We start from the raw sequence: 18,289 nt of genomic DNA, 5'->3' as shown, positions 1-18,289 counted from the left end.
GACACAAATAAGATATTTACTGCTTTTTTTCATGCTGGAATAAAAGTTAAATATTAAACAGCAAAGCAGTAATACGTGTTTGATACCTTAATTTTTTAAAATCATTCTGGGATGTTTGCTGAAATTGATTGGCTGTGGCACAGCCCTACCTAGAACATGTTCCACCAGCTCCACTGCGTATAACCATCTGATACTAGCCCAGCGTTCAGCATATTCATCCAGCAAACTATACCTACCTTGGAGTGTTAAAATAGCGAGTATTATTTTATTCAATGTGTCCATCCAGGCAAATTGGTGGATCCAAATGTTATTTAAAAAAAACATATATGATGAATCAAAAGATAACGAACCATTTGTTGCATTAGTAGAGCTGTTAGAATCAGAACTGGAACAAGACAACGCTGCACTCTGTCCCATCTTTTCAACATTCGTATTGTTGAAGGTTTTAAGCCAGTACTGTCCAGGGTTGGTACCTGCTATGCCTCAATCAGGTGCTCTTGTTTCCTGTAGCGTCTCCAAATGTTATTTAAAAAAACATATCTGATGTAATTTCTTTGTAATCATCCAAAATAATGTTAAGTGTATGGGTATTTTTCCAAGTAGGCCACTGACTGGTCGATATGTGCGATGCATTGAGTGGGCAACGCGCCGTGTATTGAGTGGGCCGGTCTGACAGTAACTCCCGGGACACTTTTCCCCCTTTTTCCCACTTTTTCCCCCCTGCCTACCTGTCCGTTTTCCTCGTCCTGTTCCCGGTTTCCCAGTCTGCCTGTTTTGCCTTGTCCTGCCGGATTTCCTGCCCTCGTCTCTTGTTTGGTCCTTGGATTCCCTGTTTGTTTTTTGGTTTGTTCATTAAACCTTTTTTCACTTCACCTGACTGTCTGCACTTGAGTCCTCATTATGTCCCGTGACAGATTAGTGTCGTATATTAAAAAGACATGGATTTGGTGTTAGTACTAAAAAGTATTGTACATTTGAATCCAGTAATTAGGATATAGAATTATGACTTCATGGTATTAGACTGATAGACCCTAATAAAATAACTATTTTGGGGCCTATTAAGGCTGGTGTGTGTTGGTGTGGAGGGTTTCATATTTAATTCCCACATGTATGTGCTACCTTTGTTATGCATTTATGTATTTTATTGTATTGTAACGTACTGTGTTGTATTGTGCTGTACAATGGTTTACTACATTTTGCTGTAGCATTGTACTGATATTAGGCCACTAAATTGTAATAACCTGCCTAGGGACTAGATAATGCTCTCTAACTAACTATGGCACATTTACTTTGAGGGGGAAACTGAAATGTTGATTAATGCGCACTGTCCCTGGTAAATAAATCAATCAATGTAATCAATCAATCAATTAAGACGTTATTACAGACTCAAGGTCCAGATAAAAGTCAAGACATTTTAGAAACAAAAGCACAACAACACATAATGTTTTAAATAGAATAGAAATCAGTGTCCTACAAAGAGACAACTATAATGTATCCGCAGCCGAGACTGGTAGCTTGCAGTAGCTACTAAACCTTATGTATGATAAGCCGAGGGGATTTAATTTTCAGGGTCATGAAGTAGGCAAATACATTTAAACATGAGATGTCTTAGAACAGTTTGTAACCACAAGCATATCACTTGCTCTGCACCCTCTCGGTCTGAACAGAGACACCTTCAGTTACCTACATGTACTAAACTTAGGATGTTTGCTTGTGCACACATCACGCAGCATAGGTAAATCTATCCTTATCTGTTATTCTGTAGCCCAATAAAATCCAAGATATATTATATATTACACACGCTACAGTTATTACCAGTCTATTCTAAAGACAGGACATTTAGACACATGTCCTCTTTGGTTGTACAGATCACTCACTGGCTTTATATTTGATATAACCACAAGTAAAAGGAGATGGACAAAATATCAAACACCACAGTCTCAAAACACAATATTGAATATTGACAACTATGTGCTCATTACCTATGAGGAGGAAGACTATTGCGTTGTTATTGCATTGCTATGTAACGATGCAGCTCTTGTTAAATCACCCACATGTTACCAAATGTGTACGTCGTGTTGTCTAATGCAGCGTGATGACGTACTTGGTTTACGCACTGCACACATAACCCACAGTAACGTGTCCTGCTCGTTGACATTGGGATAGCAAACCGACACCAGACGCCTCTGCTGACTTCTCTTTCAGGTAAATCAGGTGTTTATCTCGCTCTTGTTCTGTTCGCACCATACTGTAGATAATGCGACTAGACAGAGAGAAAAAGAGGCAACCTGAATGTATTGTTAACGTGCTTTGTTTAAAGGACGTTAAAGTAGAAATAAGACTGTAAACATGTCGGCTAACGTTAGCATAGCTGCTAGGTAGCTAACGATACATGAAAGTAGCTAAGTTAGCTAACGTTGGTACCGCTATCGCCTGATTGTCAGTCTGATTTGACATTTCCTTTCACTTCATTATGTCATAGTATTTGAATACATCTGAGATGTTGGGGGTACGGGGACGGGGACGGGGGGGATCCAGGGGTCTGGAACCAGGCTACTAGCTAGCGTTACTGCGTTAGCTTTAATGCTAACATTCACCGTGAGGTTAATCAAGGATAACTTCTGGTATGATCACATGTCAGGCTGTTCAGACATTCTGACCGTTAACATTAACATCTTATGTGCGTTATCCTTTGGAATTCACTTTATAAAATATTCCTTCTACTGAACTACTTCACGTTTATCATAATGTATGATATTATTCCCTTAAGTGTAAAGGCACTTTGACATACCTGACCCGATAATAGACTTAACGTTAGCTCTCATTCTTCACATGTCTGCCTCCATCGATGTGGCTCCAATGGCTGGTTGATCCGAAACGTTAGTGTTTAATACAGGTTGGACACTGTGTTTCTGTTTTCCTGGAGTCGTTGACAATGAGAGGATGTCCAGGCCATCTCAGTGCTGGACTGTTTCTGACTCACAGTGCTGCAGACTACAGCCAGTGAGCTAATGTTAGCTCCTGTGATTAGCCTACCACCAGTTACGTGTGTGTGTGTGTGTGTGTGTGTGTGCGTGTGTCCACATCTGACAGGGCAGGATGGGAGCCTCCTTGTCCACACCTGCTGCTCCTACAGTCCGGGCAGAGGCCATGATGGCCGCCCCCCCTCAGGGCTGCCCCATGCACCAAGAAGCCCAGCCTGTCAACGGTGCTAACAAAACATTGTTTATTTTTTTTACCTACAGTTGGTGAAATGATGTTAACATGTTGCATTTTGTTTGTGTGTGCCTCTCTTAGTGTCTCCACCTGCAGAGTGTCCCATGCATCAAGCTCAGCCTGTGAAAGGTATCAACATTAAAGTCCATGCTGCCTGTTCAGTTATTGTGACAAGTCTGTACCGCTTTAGCGAATACATTTCTTGGAAGCACTGATGGATAAGTTGCAGGTTGGTTTTGTTTCAGTGGCTTGTGCCAATGCTCCCTGATGTTGCCTCGCAAACATACAACTCAGGGATCGGCGGTAACGGTTGCCGGCTTGCCATTGGCAACTATTCTGAGAGATTGTCAACCAATTCTTGGCCATTGGCTTCCACTGATTATCATTGTATCATTACAAAAGTAGGGCCAGCAAACAGCAAAATGTGCACCGTGAAATCAAAAGATAACGAACCATTTGTTGCATTAGTAGAGCTGTTACAATCAGAACTGGAACAAGACAACGCTGCACTCGGTCCCATCTTTTCAACATTCGTATTGTTGAAGGTTTTAAGCCAGTACTGTCCAGGGTTGGTACCTGCTATGCCTCAATCAGGTGCTCTTGTTTCCTGTAGCGTCTCCCCCGGCGGAGTGTCCGATGCACCAAGCGGCAGCAGGTCCGGTTCACCAGGACCGGGCCTATGACTTCGTGGAGTGTCCCATGAAAGCTGCAGAAGGCACAAAGAGTGACATCGACCCAGCTAACATGGTCAGTGCACCACCTGCCTGGAGCAACATGGGGAGTGGGTGCTGGGCGGACAGATCAGGGAGTGATAGTATGAAAGCTAAGCTGAAACGGATCAATGTGTGATCTGTCTTTTGACTAAAGCACCATCTAACGGTTAACAAAGGTTCAACGTCTTGGAGCGATGAGCTAAGGATAACATTTGTGTGTGTATCGTGTTGTGAGCCGTCTCTCCTGCCCGTGTGTGCAGATGCCTCCTCCTAACCAAGTACCAGCTCAAGACCAGCCCTTCGCCCTCCACCTGGCCAGAGAGGAGTCCACCATTCCCCGTCACAACGCGGAAAAGAACTGGGTTTACCCGTCTGAGCAGATGTTCTGGAACGCCATGCTGCGGAAAGGGTCAGTCCATACCGCGTGACTTCTGTACGCCTGTTCTTCACCGGGCACGTGTGCAGTAATGTAGGACAGGCCGTTTTGGGTTTTCCAGCATGTAACATCTCCTCATACTCTTCATTAGACTCACATTTGTGTCTCCCAGGCTGGCAATGAGAGTAATTCAATATAGTTTTTAATTGATTCTGGATTTGAAAGGCACAAACATTGTCTGATGAGAAAAGTCTGCAGGTGAGCTCGTCACATCTCCCCCGCCCAGAGGAGCGCTGTCTCTCTTTCTCTCTTTCTTGTGGACTTTAGTCCTCCCTCTGAACGCAGAGTTTATTTTTTATCTGGAACATTTACTCCAGACTTCTGCCCTCCTCTCAACTGCTGCTGCATTTATGTCGTCTCCTCTTCCTGTCTGTCACAGCACCGATAATCATCAATCAATATTTGGCCAAAAACTAAAGAGATTTCCACATTCAGAGCGATGTGTAATTCTTGAGCATGACGTGCACCAGGTTTAAAATGGAAGTGTTGCAGAATGTGCGGCTGTAGAAATAAACGGTGGACATTATGAGTGCTTAAAGTGGTAACATAGATATTAACTAACCTCTCTTGCCTTGTTTGCAGCATCAGTGTTGTTCCTACTGTCATCATTTTCTTAAATTCCTCATAGCTCTCCATTATAACATGTTCCTCTTGATGGAAGCAGGTGGCACGTGATTGTTTGCGTTAGTGTGGTGAAGAGTGAAATGATGCCAAATGCCTCATCTTCTGGTAAAGTGCACATGATTCCTGTGATGAAGAGAACCTGGGGCACTAAGACGGTTGATAACCGCGTGGTGGTAACCAGTAGTACACGTTCACCATATGAGCTACAGGAGTCACCCAGAGGCTAACCTGACTAGCATTGTTGGATTAGCGTTGCCACAGCTGTCTGTGTGGAAGTGTTGCCCACAAGAAGACGCAGTACAATGTGACTGTTCATCTGATTCAAATAGAATTCTCATGGTCTATTTTTATTTAAAATAAAATCTAATCTTAATAATGTTTAATTGGCTCAGTGTGCATATACTACAAGCTTTAATAATTACAGCATCACACTCTCAAGCTGAAAGGAGGCAGCGGAGACTCTGGGCGGGTTCTTCATGTGATCTAACGGTCAGCCTTGTTCGCTCTGCAGGTGGCGCTGGCGTGAGGATGACCTCGGCGCTAAAGATATGACCAACATCATAAAAATCCACAACACGAACAACGAGCAGGCCTGGCAGGAGATCCTGAAGTGGGAGGCGCTGCACGCAGGGTGAGTTCACACACCGTACAGATGTGCAGCTTTCCATTCATCTGACACCAATTCTTATGTTGTTCAGAGTCAGATATACATATTTATATTTTTATACAAAGTCGTCTTGATCTTCCTGTTGTTAAGGACTGTGTCTCGTGTTGTCCTGCAGTGAATGTCCATGTGGGCCGACCCTGAAGAGGTTCGGTGGTAAAGCCAAAGAGTTCTCACCGAGGGCTCGCTTCCGCCACTGGATGGGGTGAGCTCCTTATCTGTAACCAGTGTAGCGTTACAATCTGTGGAAGTGAAATAAAGCCGTCAGAACATTGCAACATGCGGTGAATCAGAGTTATTGACTGATTATCTGGAGATAGTGATAAACTGTGACAGGAGGGTGTGGATGAGGCATTGAAGTCGTTCAATTCTACACATTTAGCGGTGCACTAGCTAATCCCACCATGATTCAATGCTACAGTTACAGAACATAAAAAGCACCGCTTGATTTGCCAGGTCTACGTTACGTGTAGCCAGACTGAAATGTTATTAAACTACTCTTCATGGTAGGGTTAACCTTTCAGTTAGCTTATGCTAAACGCCATCTGCTAATCTGCCTCGAGGTCAGCCAATCGCAACATAATATTGCAACCGTTGGGTTTCAGTAAGTAGAGGGCAGTTGAACAATATTTGTAACACAATCTGTAGAATAGAAATAGTTTGTGCTAAAAAGATAACTGCCTGAATCCATCGACCACACCACAGAATACATGCATACACACATTGGTTCTCAGCTGAACAGAAGAACAATGACCTGATGCTAAAGATAATCCACAGCCCGTGTTGTGAGTGTCTTGTCGGAACTATTTTCCTCCTGCTGAACTACCACCAGCAGAGACACCGACATCTATCGAGACTGATAGACAGCACGGAGGATGAAATACAAGCACCGTCTTATTTCAGTGTTAAGAGTTATTTTTTTTAGAGTTATTTATTTTGCACAATTCAAACAACAAAATTTAAAATAATCAAACATAACAGAAATAAATGAATCACAGTGCAGGAAGAGACAGAAAGCCAACGTGGCTTATTTGAAGCCTCCACCTATATAATACAATTTTACAAAATTACAAAGAAAAAATAAAATATGCATATTACATTACAACAAAACAAAGAGGAAAAAAATAATAATAATGTAATTGTGTCGAGTGTGCATGTGTAATATAACAGCTAAGACAAGAAAACTAATACATAAACAAACATGTTACAAAACAGCAATTATATGTTCTTTTAGGCGTCTTTTAAAACATTTTACAGAGGGACATTCTTTTGTTAGGTGGGAAAAGTCATTCCATAGTTTGGTTCCCTACATCTTATTGAAAGCTGTCCTCTGCTAGTTAGTAACTTAGGAGTATGAAGATGTGACGATTGACGAGTTGAGTGAGAGTGAACCTGTGAATTGAATTTATAGTATAGTATAGTCTTGAAATGATCAGGAATATTCCCTTCACCTGAAAGTATCTTATAAATGAAAACACAAGTTTGTGAAATATTTATGTCATAAATGGTAAGAATCTGCAATTTCTGAAATAGAGGAGCAGAAGAGAAGTGACTCTGATCGGGTTGCGATCCAAGCAAAATGTTTCTGTAGGACCAACATTTTTAGTAGAGTAGTTGGAAAAGTACTTGCCCAAACTATATTACAATATGAAAGATAGGATAAATGATACTGTAATAAAGAATAAGGAGACAGTTTGCAGAGACAAGATGTCTAACCCTCCTTATTATTCCAATAGATTTGTTTATTTTTCTACTAACACAGTCAATATGTTTACTCCAACTTAAACTCTCATCAATAATAATTCCTAGGAATTTTGTAGATGCATCTCAACAGATTCAATTTTAATTTTAGATAAATCCTTAGAGTACAATTTCTTTGCCACTGAAAATAATTAAATTAGATTTTTTGATATTCAAAGATAGTTTATTTAATCTGAACCATGTAGCATAGGCAGTTAAGCCAGCATTAGCTTCCATAATCAGGGAATTTGAATGAGAAAACGAGGGTTGTGTCATCTGCAAACGTTATCGGAAAAAAGCTTTTTGACACATTAGACAAATCATTAATATAAATAAGGAATAATAATGGTCCAAGAATGGACCCCTGTGGAACCCCACATATTAGTCTGGCTTTGTTTGAAAAACAACCTTTGACACAAACAAACTGTCTCCTGTTGGAGACATAATTTTTTTTTTTGCCATTTGTATGTAATGTCATGGAAACTATATTTATGCAGCTTTTCCAATAATATATTATAGTTTACTGTATCGAAGGCTTTGGAAAAGTCTATAAAAATACTGCAAGTAAATTCATTACTGTCAAGTGCAGAGAACTTTATCAACAAGGTAAAGTAAAGCCATATAAGTTGAATGATTTTTACGGAAACCATACTGGTGTTTGTAAATAATTGAATTAGACTCTCCATGGAACATAATCCTTTTGTGTACAATTTTTTTTTTTTCTAGTATTTTTGAAAAACAAGGCAATATAGATATGGGTCTATAGTTGTTAAAACAAAGTGGGTTTTCTGCTTTAAACAAAGGAATAACTTTGGCAATTTTTAAATCCTCTGGCACAACACCTGTTTGCAAAGACAAGGTGAAAATGTGAACAAGTGGCTGCAATATTGACTGTTTCACCTGTTTGACAAGAAAAGCAGAAATGTTGTCATGGCCAACCGAAGATGTTTTGAGATAATCAATTATATCACTTATTTCTTGAATATTTGGGGCCATACAATTAGAGATAATAGGGACATTTGTTGGAATAAAATCCAGTGGATTCCCATGACAAGCCGGAATATTGTTAGCTAATTCATGACCAATATTTACAAAGAATTCATTAAATTTTTGAGCGATATCAAATGGCTTGTCAAGAGAATTGTCACCATCCAAAAAGACTGAAGGAAGCTCTGGGGTCGTCTTTTCTCTTTGCAGCACTTGATTTATTGCTTTCCACGTGTTTTTTATATCTTTTGAGCACTTCATAAATGTTTCACTGTAATATTTATTTTTTGTAGAGCTAATGATATGGGTATAGTTATTTCTACAGGATTTATAAGCCCCATGAGTAAGAGGCGTGGGATTTGAAACATATTTTCTGTAGAGTTTATTTTTTTTACTCAACAACTTCAGTGAATGTATTGTGAACCAGGGCTTACTAACTTGACTGCTTTTCTTGGTGAAACTACAAATTGGAAAACAATCATTGAAACTAAGGTTAATTAAAGAGGAGTGGATTCATCTCTTCTTCTCCTCCTCATTAGCTATGAGCTGCCTTTCGACCGCCACGACTGGATCATCGACCGCTGTGGGAAGGAGGTGCGCTACGTCATCGACTACTACGACGGAGAAATCAACAAGGACAACTACCAGTTCTCCATCCTGGATGTGCGACCCGCCTACGACTCGTTAGGCGCCGTCTGGGACCGCATGAAGGTGACCTGGATGCGCTGGACCTCCTAAAAGGGACTCGGGACACCTACACACACACACACACGGGACTGTGAAACTGGCGTTCCTCATTTTATCTCTGTACAAGATGTGTGGGGCTGTGCAAAGAAAACGTAAGCAGAACTCCTGAAGACAAATAAAATGACTTGGTGTTTGCAGAACGTCTGTTCGGCTGCATGACGCTTCATCTGCTCATCATATTGATTTCAGAGGAGAATCTTTTGGGTTTGCGGTGTAGTTCAAAGGTCAGCGTGTGTCTCACTCTGCTCACTGTCAGGAACACTCCACCAATGTGTCACACAAAGGTCGTCATGAGGCGCGCCGTCTGCTGTGGCCACGACAGGAAATAACCCCGACGATGTCATAGTGGGGATAAAAGTCAGCATACTGCTGCTTCATTTGAACCATTTATTTGTTAACCTTTCCATGTGGCATTTATGTTAAAGCACGGATTAGTAGTTCTTATTCTGCTGAGTCTCTATAGCTCATGTGGCAGCTTTGACTCGTGGAAGACTTGTTTAAGGTATCTGTGCTCCCACACGTCCTGGAAAACACTTGTTTTTCAGTTCTTCAAATTTCATTGAAAGTTAGAGGAAAAGTAAAATGTCCTGTTTCATCATCCTCGTATTTATTTTATTTTAGATACATATTACTGTACGGGGCAAACCCTGTCTGTCACACCAGCCACATGACGGGGAAAGAGTGGGACCCCTGGTTGTGGTCACAATAGTTTATGCTTCAAAATAGCTGGTGTTCTTCATTAAGAATACATCATTTCATCTACAGTCTGTTCTTTGTCGGTGTGTTACCTCTGTGATGGTTGAGGAGGAGTACTGCCGTACAGTATTTTGCTTGTGATGCAGCACCCGTAGTTAGTGTTTCTGTGGAAACGGTCCCACTCAATGGTCCTCCATGCAGACGGAGTGCTCAGTGATTCTCCTCTGATCCACGCAGTCATACGTTACTGGATGGTATTGGTGAGACAGGTTACCGTGATGGGTGTCAGTCTAGTTAGACTTTTGGGTTTATAGTTCTATTCCTTTAAAAAGAACCAGGATGGACGCGAGGCTTCAGCTGGACAACAGTAGATTGGGGGTAGAGCCGCTGTTCATCACTGCAGCTTACTTCAGATACTGTAAGACTGCATTACTTCATGAGTGCTAAAGCGCTTACGTTACTTTAAAGTCACTTTCTATCTGCTTTAATGACTTTGAATCTGCTTTTCACAGTGTTTCATTTCATGTGTGACTTCATCTTATCAAATGTAGTTGTGTTTATTTGTGTTCATTGATTAATGAGTGAGTAGATTTCTGAGGGCATCATCTTGGTGCGTAAGAAGTTCTTGTAAGTAAAAAAAATAACTCTTTTAAAGCTGCTCATCTTCTGCCTCTGAATCATATTTGTCTTTCTACTGGAAACCATTGCAACGGTGCACTGGGTTGAGTTCAGGTGCTCTTTGTGTATGCTCTAAAGACACAGTGAAGGCTCAAGCTGGAAGAACAGCGTTACTGTGGAGACCAGAGCCACAGGCCTCCCCGTCCATGCAGTGCATGTTTAGCTCACTCTGCTGGACACAATGCATCATTACAGTTGCTTAAAATAAACCGGATGGCCCTCTCTGTGTTTTGTCTCAGCTGCGTAACGAACCAAACCAGAATTCATCACGTTCTTAAGGACAAATGAAGCAGATGTGAATAAAGAACAGTCTGCTTTATTATTCATGACTGAGACACAGACATGAGACATCAAGCACCGATCACATCGATTCCCACTGAAGACAAACGTGAGATGTTCACAGCCACAGAGGATTACATCTAATAATAATAGTTAATGCACAGCAAGATAAAGAAATCCACTGCCATGAACAAAGCAGAAGACGACTCGCAGCGACCTGGTTTGTACACAGGTGAGCTCAGACTAACAAGTCAACTTGTATGTAGTTGGTTAAGTGCTGAAATGTAATATGTGCAAGAGGCCACATGACATTAAGAACAGCATTCAGGGGCTCTATTAGCAGAAATGAAATGTAATCTTAACTGTTTTCATTGGATTAGAATAAGCCCTTCATATCTACACATGTTGCTCCGCCATGTTTCTATCGGCCTGACCTCGTGGCACGGAGTATAAATAGCACGACATTGTTCGTGTCATTTTCTGCCACATTATTACCGTGGAATGGCCGCAGCTGGGTTTAGGCAACAAAACCACTTAGTGTTCGGAAAAACATTGTAAGTAAAACGTAAACTCACGTAAATTCAAAATAACTCAACACTTGTGACACAAACACCGGTCTCCTGATTGAAAGTCCTGTGTTTGTTTGACCCGCCCAGAGTCGTCTTTTTCCCTTTTTATGACACGATACTTCTGCTGTGACTGTTGCATAGTCAGCGTATGTATTACCATAGAGTCGGTACAGACTACGTGGTGTAAATAAATAGCATTGCACGCTAAATGACTTCCACGCCATTTGCTGGTTTCTAGTAGCCCAGAACGAAGGCCAAACACTGGCTCCAGAGCGAGCCTTCAGCACCTTCACGTTCTGTTCTCTTACATGCCCGTGACGGGTACCACGGTCTTGCGTTCAGCTGCTCTCATTACCTCCGTCTTGGAAAGGGAGGAGTGAGCGGAGGGGTATTCATGCCACCAAATCCTACACACTGTCCCTTTAACTAAAGCATCAAAAAGGAACCCTGAGAATGTTTAGATTCCAAGACAATCAGATGAAATGAGAGCAACGGCCGTGGAGATGAGAGCGTACTCTGGATGACTGTTGCTGGTCAGATGTGTGGACTTGAGAACTATAGTGTATAGGGACACGTTTCCATGGGAGCGTGGGTCAGACATATCTACGGTGAAACAGACTTTACTGAAAATATGCTGAGATTTTATGAAGTAAGACTGGTTTAACTCCTCATCCTGCTTCATGAGACACTCTGGAGCCCTTTAGTCATTTGGTCAGGGGCTGATTCACATGTTTCATCCACACGTTGATGCAGTTTTGAAGCTGAACACAAGAGGGAGGTGTTTCACTGGAATAGACACGTTTGAGCTGTAGGGGAACAGCACAATAAAACAGGAGCAAAAGAAGTATAATGTTCTTCCTCTGGTTCGCTCATTTAGTTTGTGTGTTAATCTTCAGCAACGAGGTTCCACTAACGGACAGTTTTCAGGGTTCATTCTGTGAGGCCAAGGTTTTACTGGCATGGTATCAGTGGTGGGCCGTGTATTTTATAGCTGGGCCTTCAGTGCTGTCCTACTACAGTTGAACCACCTCCGAATAACCTCATTATGACGCCACAGCTACGCTTATTATTTGTTTCTCGGGGTGAAACAATACACGTATTCCTATTAAACCGTTCGGTACGAGGCTTAGGAACCGAACAATACGTTTGAATAATACTATTGAAGCAGAAGCTTAATTGTGGGAAATATAATGTTCTTTCGGTGGAGCCACTGCGCTCAACATGGCAACTCGCCCACCACGGAAGAACAACATTGTACCCTGGTGATGCACATGTGTTCTGGGACGCACACTATGCTAAACTAGCTTAGCAGGAAAACCAACAGCAGCACACGCGCTGAAAACTCTCCCCGCAATGTTTAGCGGTTCCTACTGATTCAAACACACTCAAGCAATCGCCACACAATCCCCATTGCTCCAGACCATCATTGTTGTTTTGTAAAAGAAAATGGATGAACACGTGCATGACGGGATGCTTCGTCATTAACGGACAATGCATGGAGTCAAAATCAATGTAATTAATACAATGACAAGAACAAACTCAAGAACCACCAGTCACATATATTCATATGACAACAAAGCAACAAATCAATCCAGCAACACTGCAGCGCTAACACGTATTCCACCGCACACTGAAGAGCACGAGCCATTCAGATATTCACATCAGAGGGAACACTATTAACCATATCATAAAAACGACACCATAGACAAATGAACACAGTAGTAACGCTACTGCAGATGTAAAAACACACAAAAGCACTTCACTTACCAAAGCTGCTGTTCACTTAAAGACAAAGTCCTCCTTTCTTTGTTAATAAAGAGTTTAATGCCGCGGTTGTACAGAACATCGGTGCGGTTCAGTTCCAGTCAGAGGTCCTCCTGTGAACGTGTTCGTAGAGTTGTAGATCCACTCGAGTCTCAGCAAAAGTTTTCAAAAGCACCGTAGCTTGTGAGTGTCCTGTTGTGCTATAGTGTCGTGTTGCTGCCTTGGTTAGCCACCTCAGGTTAGCGTAGCGTAGCTCCAAACACCAAGACGCTCAGTTGCAAATGAAACACATTCTTGCCATAAAATGTGCAACGCTTCTCCGACGCTGTCAGCCAGAAATACCGTTGGTGAAAATTATTTTCATGGCTGGGTCAGAGCTGCTAGCTGTGGGGTTGGCCGACCCTTTCTTTCCTTCTCCAGAAAGGTGTTGCCAGTAACTTCGCCACCAAATCCATTTCTCTTCCTTCAGCCATTGAGTGTTAAAAAAAACAATGAATCTACACCAAGCAAAATGCTAAAAATGTCATATCAATGTCATAACTTCTTACATATCTTTCAATTTGAACTCTTACTACTAATACTAACTTCTACTAGCTGCTTCAGCTTCACAACAGTGACGCTGGCCCACTGACCAATCACAGCTGCACGTTAATGCTGATGAACTTGTAGGCCAGCTAGCAGCTCTGGTATGTCAAAGAATACGCCCAACATGTCAAACTAAAGATCTGATTGGTTGAAGACTATGACAATCAACAATATCGTCCCCATTCACTTAAACTGCACTGGATGCACTTGTGAGTCTGCAGGCCTCGGGCCTCTGTTCTTACCTAGAGACACAGAGGTGAGATCTGATTGGATAAAAGCTCGACTTAAAACAAGCTGCAGTGGAAGCAGAGCAACTGAGGAAGACAGGAGCTGTGCAATGAGAACATAAGATAATGGGAAAAATGGTTCATTTGTTTTCTCACGTGCGGTGCTTGCAGGTGAGACTCTGTCACGTTTGGAGCCAGCAGGTGGACCCAGAAGCAGAGACAGCAACAGGCAGGAAGTAAAGAATGAACTACCTTTTCTCAAACTAGGAGCACAATGTACATACGCCAGGAAGCAAAGGCAACACTGTGATTGGGTGACAGGACAATGAAGAAGACATAGAGCAAGCACAGGAAGATCAAAGCACAAAACCTCACACTCCTCAGAAAACAGTGGAGTGTTTGAGGGTAGACATAGTGATGATAGAGAAGCCCTAAAAACAACTGAAAGCACCGTGGAGTCCAACAGAAGAGTCCACTCAGACACTTTATGTGCTCCTGCATGTCTTTATGGTCAATACAATAAGGTGTATGGATTAAAGGCTACTTATTGCTTTGGCTGCTCTGTGCGTCGTCCCACTGCAGGTCTTTCTCTGTCTGTGTTTTTGACTTTTCTTGCTTTCTCCTGGACTGAAACAGTCATCGGTCACGGGCCAATAAAAAAACCACATCTACGTCTAAATGTTTTATTCGATGCCGTCTCTGGTTCGAGTGCCCGCACAGACCAGGTCTCGAGTATGGACTGGCAGCTGGAGGGATGCCAGTTTACCTCCTCGGCACTGCATAGTTGCCCTTGAGCAAACCGCCGGAGGTGCTCATTTTATCAGCGCGCCACATTTGATGCATGCGTGTCAATACGTGTGTATATATGTGAAGTGTTTCTTGTTTTTGGCAAGATTGAATGAAGCCTCTTTTTGGGACGACTTCGAGTTGATAGCATTTATACATCGCTGCTTGTTTGTCAGTTTGAGTGAAGTGTGTTTCTAACTGGACGAGATGCGAACAAGCAAACATCACGTTGTTGTAGTTTTTCCGAATGAAGATGTCCTAACCTGCCCCGTGTGTCAGTGAACCCTCTGCCTAGCGCGGTGTTAGACTCGTTCAGCATCTGCTGAAGAGGATCTGCTCTGTCTGTAGGTCTGTAGGTATAAATGGCTGATTCTAAGCTAACGAAAACCAGGCGTCAACCTCCGGTTCTGCCGAGTGAAGCTGTTATGGTAAAATATGTCATCGTCTTATGCTTTAGGATTGAAGAATGTAAGTCTTTAAAAGTGCAGGCACCAAACCTATTTGAGTAGATGATTCTATCAGTTTTGCATCCAGGTGTCTTGTTATTTGTTATCTGTTATCTTGTCATCTGGTTTCCTAAGCATTGTTTCTGTCTTCAAAGACGGAGACACACAGAGGTCTAGATTACGGTACTTCCTGATGAGCATCAGCTGAAGGGCATGACCCTCTGTATGCATATATGATGTGTGATGGTAAAACAGGCTTATTCCGTCTCCGCAATACTGCATCTTAACTCTTTGATTAGGTCACAGTGACCTAATCAAAGGAAGCATGCTGGCTGAGTATAAATGTCCATGCATCTGACTGTGGTGTCAGAGCACCTCTTGCAGATGACGGTGATGTGTCTGTGAGACTGTGTTCTCTTTGCTTGCAAGCAAATAAATTGACTATTACAACTTTGATCCTTCATCCAGACTCTGTTTCATTTTACATTGATTTGAAAACACGTTGACACTCTTCTCCCAACTATTCATAGAAATATTCCACAACAAAGCCAAGGTGGAAGTGTCTTAAAGCTGCATTCTCTCTAGTGTCCACCAGGGGGCGACTCCTCTGGTTGGATAGAAGTCTATGAGAAAATGACTCTACTTCTCTCTTGATTTATTACCTCAATAAACATTGTAAACATGAGTTTATGGTCTCAATCTCTAGTTTCAAGTCTTCTTCAACACAGCATGATGTTCATTTAGTACATTATGGTTCATTGAACTACCAAAGACATATACGGCGTCTCTAAATCACTCCTCCACAGTCAAAATATGGTCACGTCAATTCACTTAAAAACAAGATGGTTAAGGCCAAAATCCAGGATGGCTAAAAATGCCGAACTCAAGGTTCAAAACCGTAGTCTACAAACCAATGGGTGATGTCACGGGGCCTACCAGTGAAATGCATGCATCAGAATTTGACCCAGGCTCATAGCTGTTATAATGTCTGTTGTGTCACTAGATTAAGTTTTAACATCTCTGCACACCAACATCTCACTGGCTGCGAGCAAGTGTTACACGGTTGATTTATCGATATAATGCCTATTTGAAAATGTGCTGTTGTGTTTACAGAGATGTGAGAACCAGCTGGGCAACTTCCTAAAGTCTCTGCTGGTTACCTGGCAACTGCTCACAGCCAGGAAGCTGTTGTACACACGAACCCCCTGTAACACGGCAAGTTGTTGTTTTTCACATTCCAGTTTTTGAGATGAAGCACATGAGACATGATTTGTAAATGATGGATTTTGGTACCTTTTCGACAGAGCCATGGTTGCTGCTTCCCCCCTGCTTCCAGTATTTATGCTAAGCTAAGCTAACTGGCTGTGTCTATTCCTTTAAGGCAATCAAGCTGTAGCAATGCGTAGCCTATGAAGTATATATTATTGGCTATTTCTACAAAGAGATAATGGGAGCTTTTCTCCCTCCTTAAAATTATCTTATTTTCTCCCTGTCCTCAAATGCACCGTCTCGATGCTCCCAGTCCGCAGCGCACACGTGGCTGCATTCTATTCCTGATCAGCTGTGGGTTATTCATGTAAGTGGATGGAGCGAGAGCGGAAGGCACAGTGAGGGCGGACAACGCAACATGTCAGGACTCTGGGCTAATGCGGCTCCTGGAGCGGTCAGCGGAGCAGCAGGGCTCTCAACTGTTTGATTCCAGCCTGTGTGACTGTTGAGTGTCAGCGCAGGGGGAAAAGATCTCCCTTTAAATCCAAAGGGGGTCGACACCTGCCCTTTACCGTCCACGTCGAAGACAATGTGACGCCTCAGCGTCACGCCTCAGCGTCACGCTGAGCCACGCGTACGTTGCCTGTAATAATGTGTGTGCGTTGATTTCCCAAGTGCCAGATAGCTGCACTGCACTCAGCAGATGTCCAAAAAGCCCCTGGTATTCTGCATGGAAGTCCGGTATCTTATCATACTTTGCTCCCTGCAGTCCCCATTTCCATACCAACGAAGGGCCTCTGTCTACCACAGGCCAGCTGCTGACCTCAGCATTACCCAGCTCTATCCACGTGTCCGCTCGCTATCAGCGGCAGGGATCGCCTCGTTACACAGGTTTGCCGTTTGACATCGACGGACCGCGCTCCTCTGCTAATCAGTGTAAACATGCAATCATCCAGGCGCCTGTTGAAAGCAATTCTGTTTTTCAGCTCCGTATTGATTTCCAGCAGTTTGAAGTGGAGAGGCCTGCATTTCAAACAGGTTAATCTCAGTTATAATTATGACTCGGACATGTGCGTTTACACGTACCCATTAAAGTAAAGCCGGTCGGAGGTTTAAATTGTGTTTTATCAGCAAGTAGACGAGGAGGATTGGAGCAGGGAGGGAAGCGAAACATATATATATATATATAAATGAAATATTGTTACCAATAGATAGAATATGCAAACAACTTTCCTTCATTTCAAACATGAAACAAGCAACTTCAGTCTTGTGCCAAAAAAGCAGGAGAAGCCAATAGGTAAGATCTGGGTTATTATTAGCACACATGATAACAGATTATTAAAGCAGCACTAACTATATGATAATCTTCCACGATAAAAACAGGCCCAGCCACTTGTGCTCCTGGCCCACAGACAACAACCACCAACTCTGCAGGTCCTCTCAGCTCTCTGTGGCTCATTGGTTAGTGTTTTAGTTCAGTCTTCCTGATAAACTCACTGTACTCTACCTGCTCAGCAGCAAACAGCAGACAGACATAGTTAGAGGTTAGCCAGTGAACACAGTGGAGCATCAGCAGCTAACATTCAGGTCGAGGCTCTGTACCTACATGTGTCTTAACCAGCAGGGTCCTCCGGTTGCAAACATAATTCTGGTTGTATAGACGTCTATGAGAAAATGACTCTACTTCTCTCTTGATTTATTACCTCAGTAAACATTGTAAACATGAGTTTATGGTCTCAATCTCTAGTTTCAAGTCTTCTTCAATACAGCATGATGTTCATTTAGTACATTGTGCTCCATTTAGAGTCAAACAGCCCTATTTTAGGGGGGCTTCAGCCTAACGACGCCCCTGGTATACGGCGTCTCTACGTCACTCCTCCACATTCCAAATATGGTCACGTTTGTTCTTTGCATCCAAAAAAA

General features: G+C 42.5%; 1 protein-coding gene across 2 annotated transcripts; it reads left to right on the top strand.

Annotated features, from left to right (window-relative positions):
• Positions 1-2,136: 2,136 nt before the first annotated feature.
• hccsb (holocytochrome c synthase b) lies at positions 2,137-10,485 on the top strand. 2 transcript variants are annotated; one of them, XM_079291977.1, is made up of 8 exons: positions 2,137-2,205; positions 3,094-3,208; positions 3,298-3,345; positions 3,830-3,963; positions 4,190-4,338; positions 5,501-5,620; positions 5,772-5,858; positions 8,920-10,485. In XM_079291977.1, exons 2-8 carry the CDS (start codon positions 3,100-3,102, stop codon positions 9,116-9,118), a joined length of 846 nt encoding a protein of 281 aa, XP_079148103.1. In that variant the 5' UTR covers positions 2,137-2,205; positions 3,094-3,099; the 3' UTR covers positions 9,119-10,485. The 2 variants fall into 2 exon arrangements, with proteins under 2 accessions (XP_079148103.1, XP_079148104.1); XM_079291978.1 differs by having other exon boundaries at positions 2,167-2,205; positions 3,099-3,208.
• Positions 10,486-18,289: the final 7,804 nt, after the last annotated feature.

This window comes from Melanostigma gelatinosum (genome assembly GCF_949748355.1).
Source record: "Melanostigma gelatinosum genome assembly, chromosome: 20".
Classification (NCBI taxonomy): Eukaryota; Metazoa; Chordata; class Actinopteri; order Perciformes; family Zoarcidae; genus Melanostigma; species Melanostigma gelatinosum.
Note: the sequence above shows the minus strand (reverse complement) of the source record. Positions and strands in the feature narration are given on the sequence as shown.

Coding starts and splice junctions, on each gene's coding strand:
- hccsb (XM_079291977.1), top strand. CDS start 3,100: ATGGGAGCCTCCTTGTCCACACCTGCTGCTCCTACAGTCCGGGCAGAG. Junction 3,346..3,829: donor TCAAGCTCAGCCTGTGAAAG/GTATCAACATTA, acceptor TGTTTCCTGTAG/CGTCTCCCCCGGCGGAGTGT. Junction 3,964..4,189: donor ACATCGACCCAGCTAACATG/GTCAGTGCACCA, acceptor CCGTGTGTGCAG/ATGCCTCCTCCTAACCAAGT.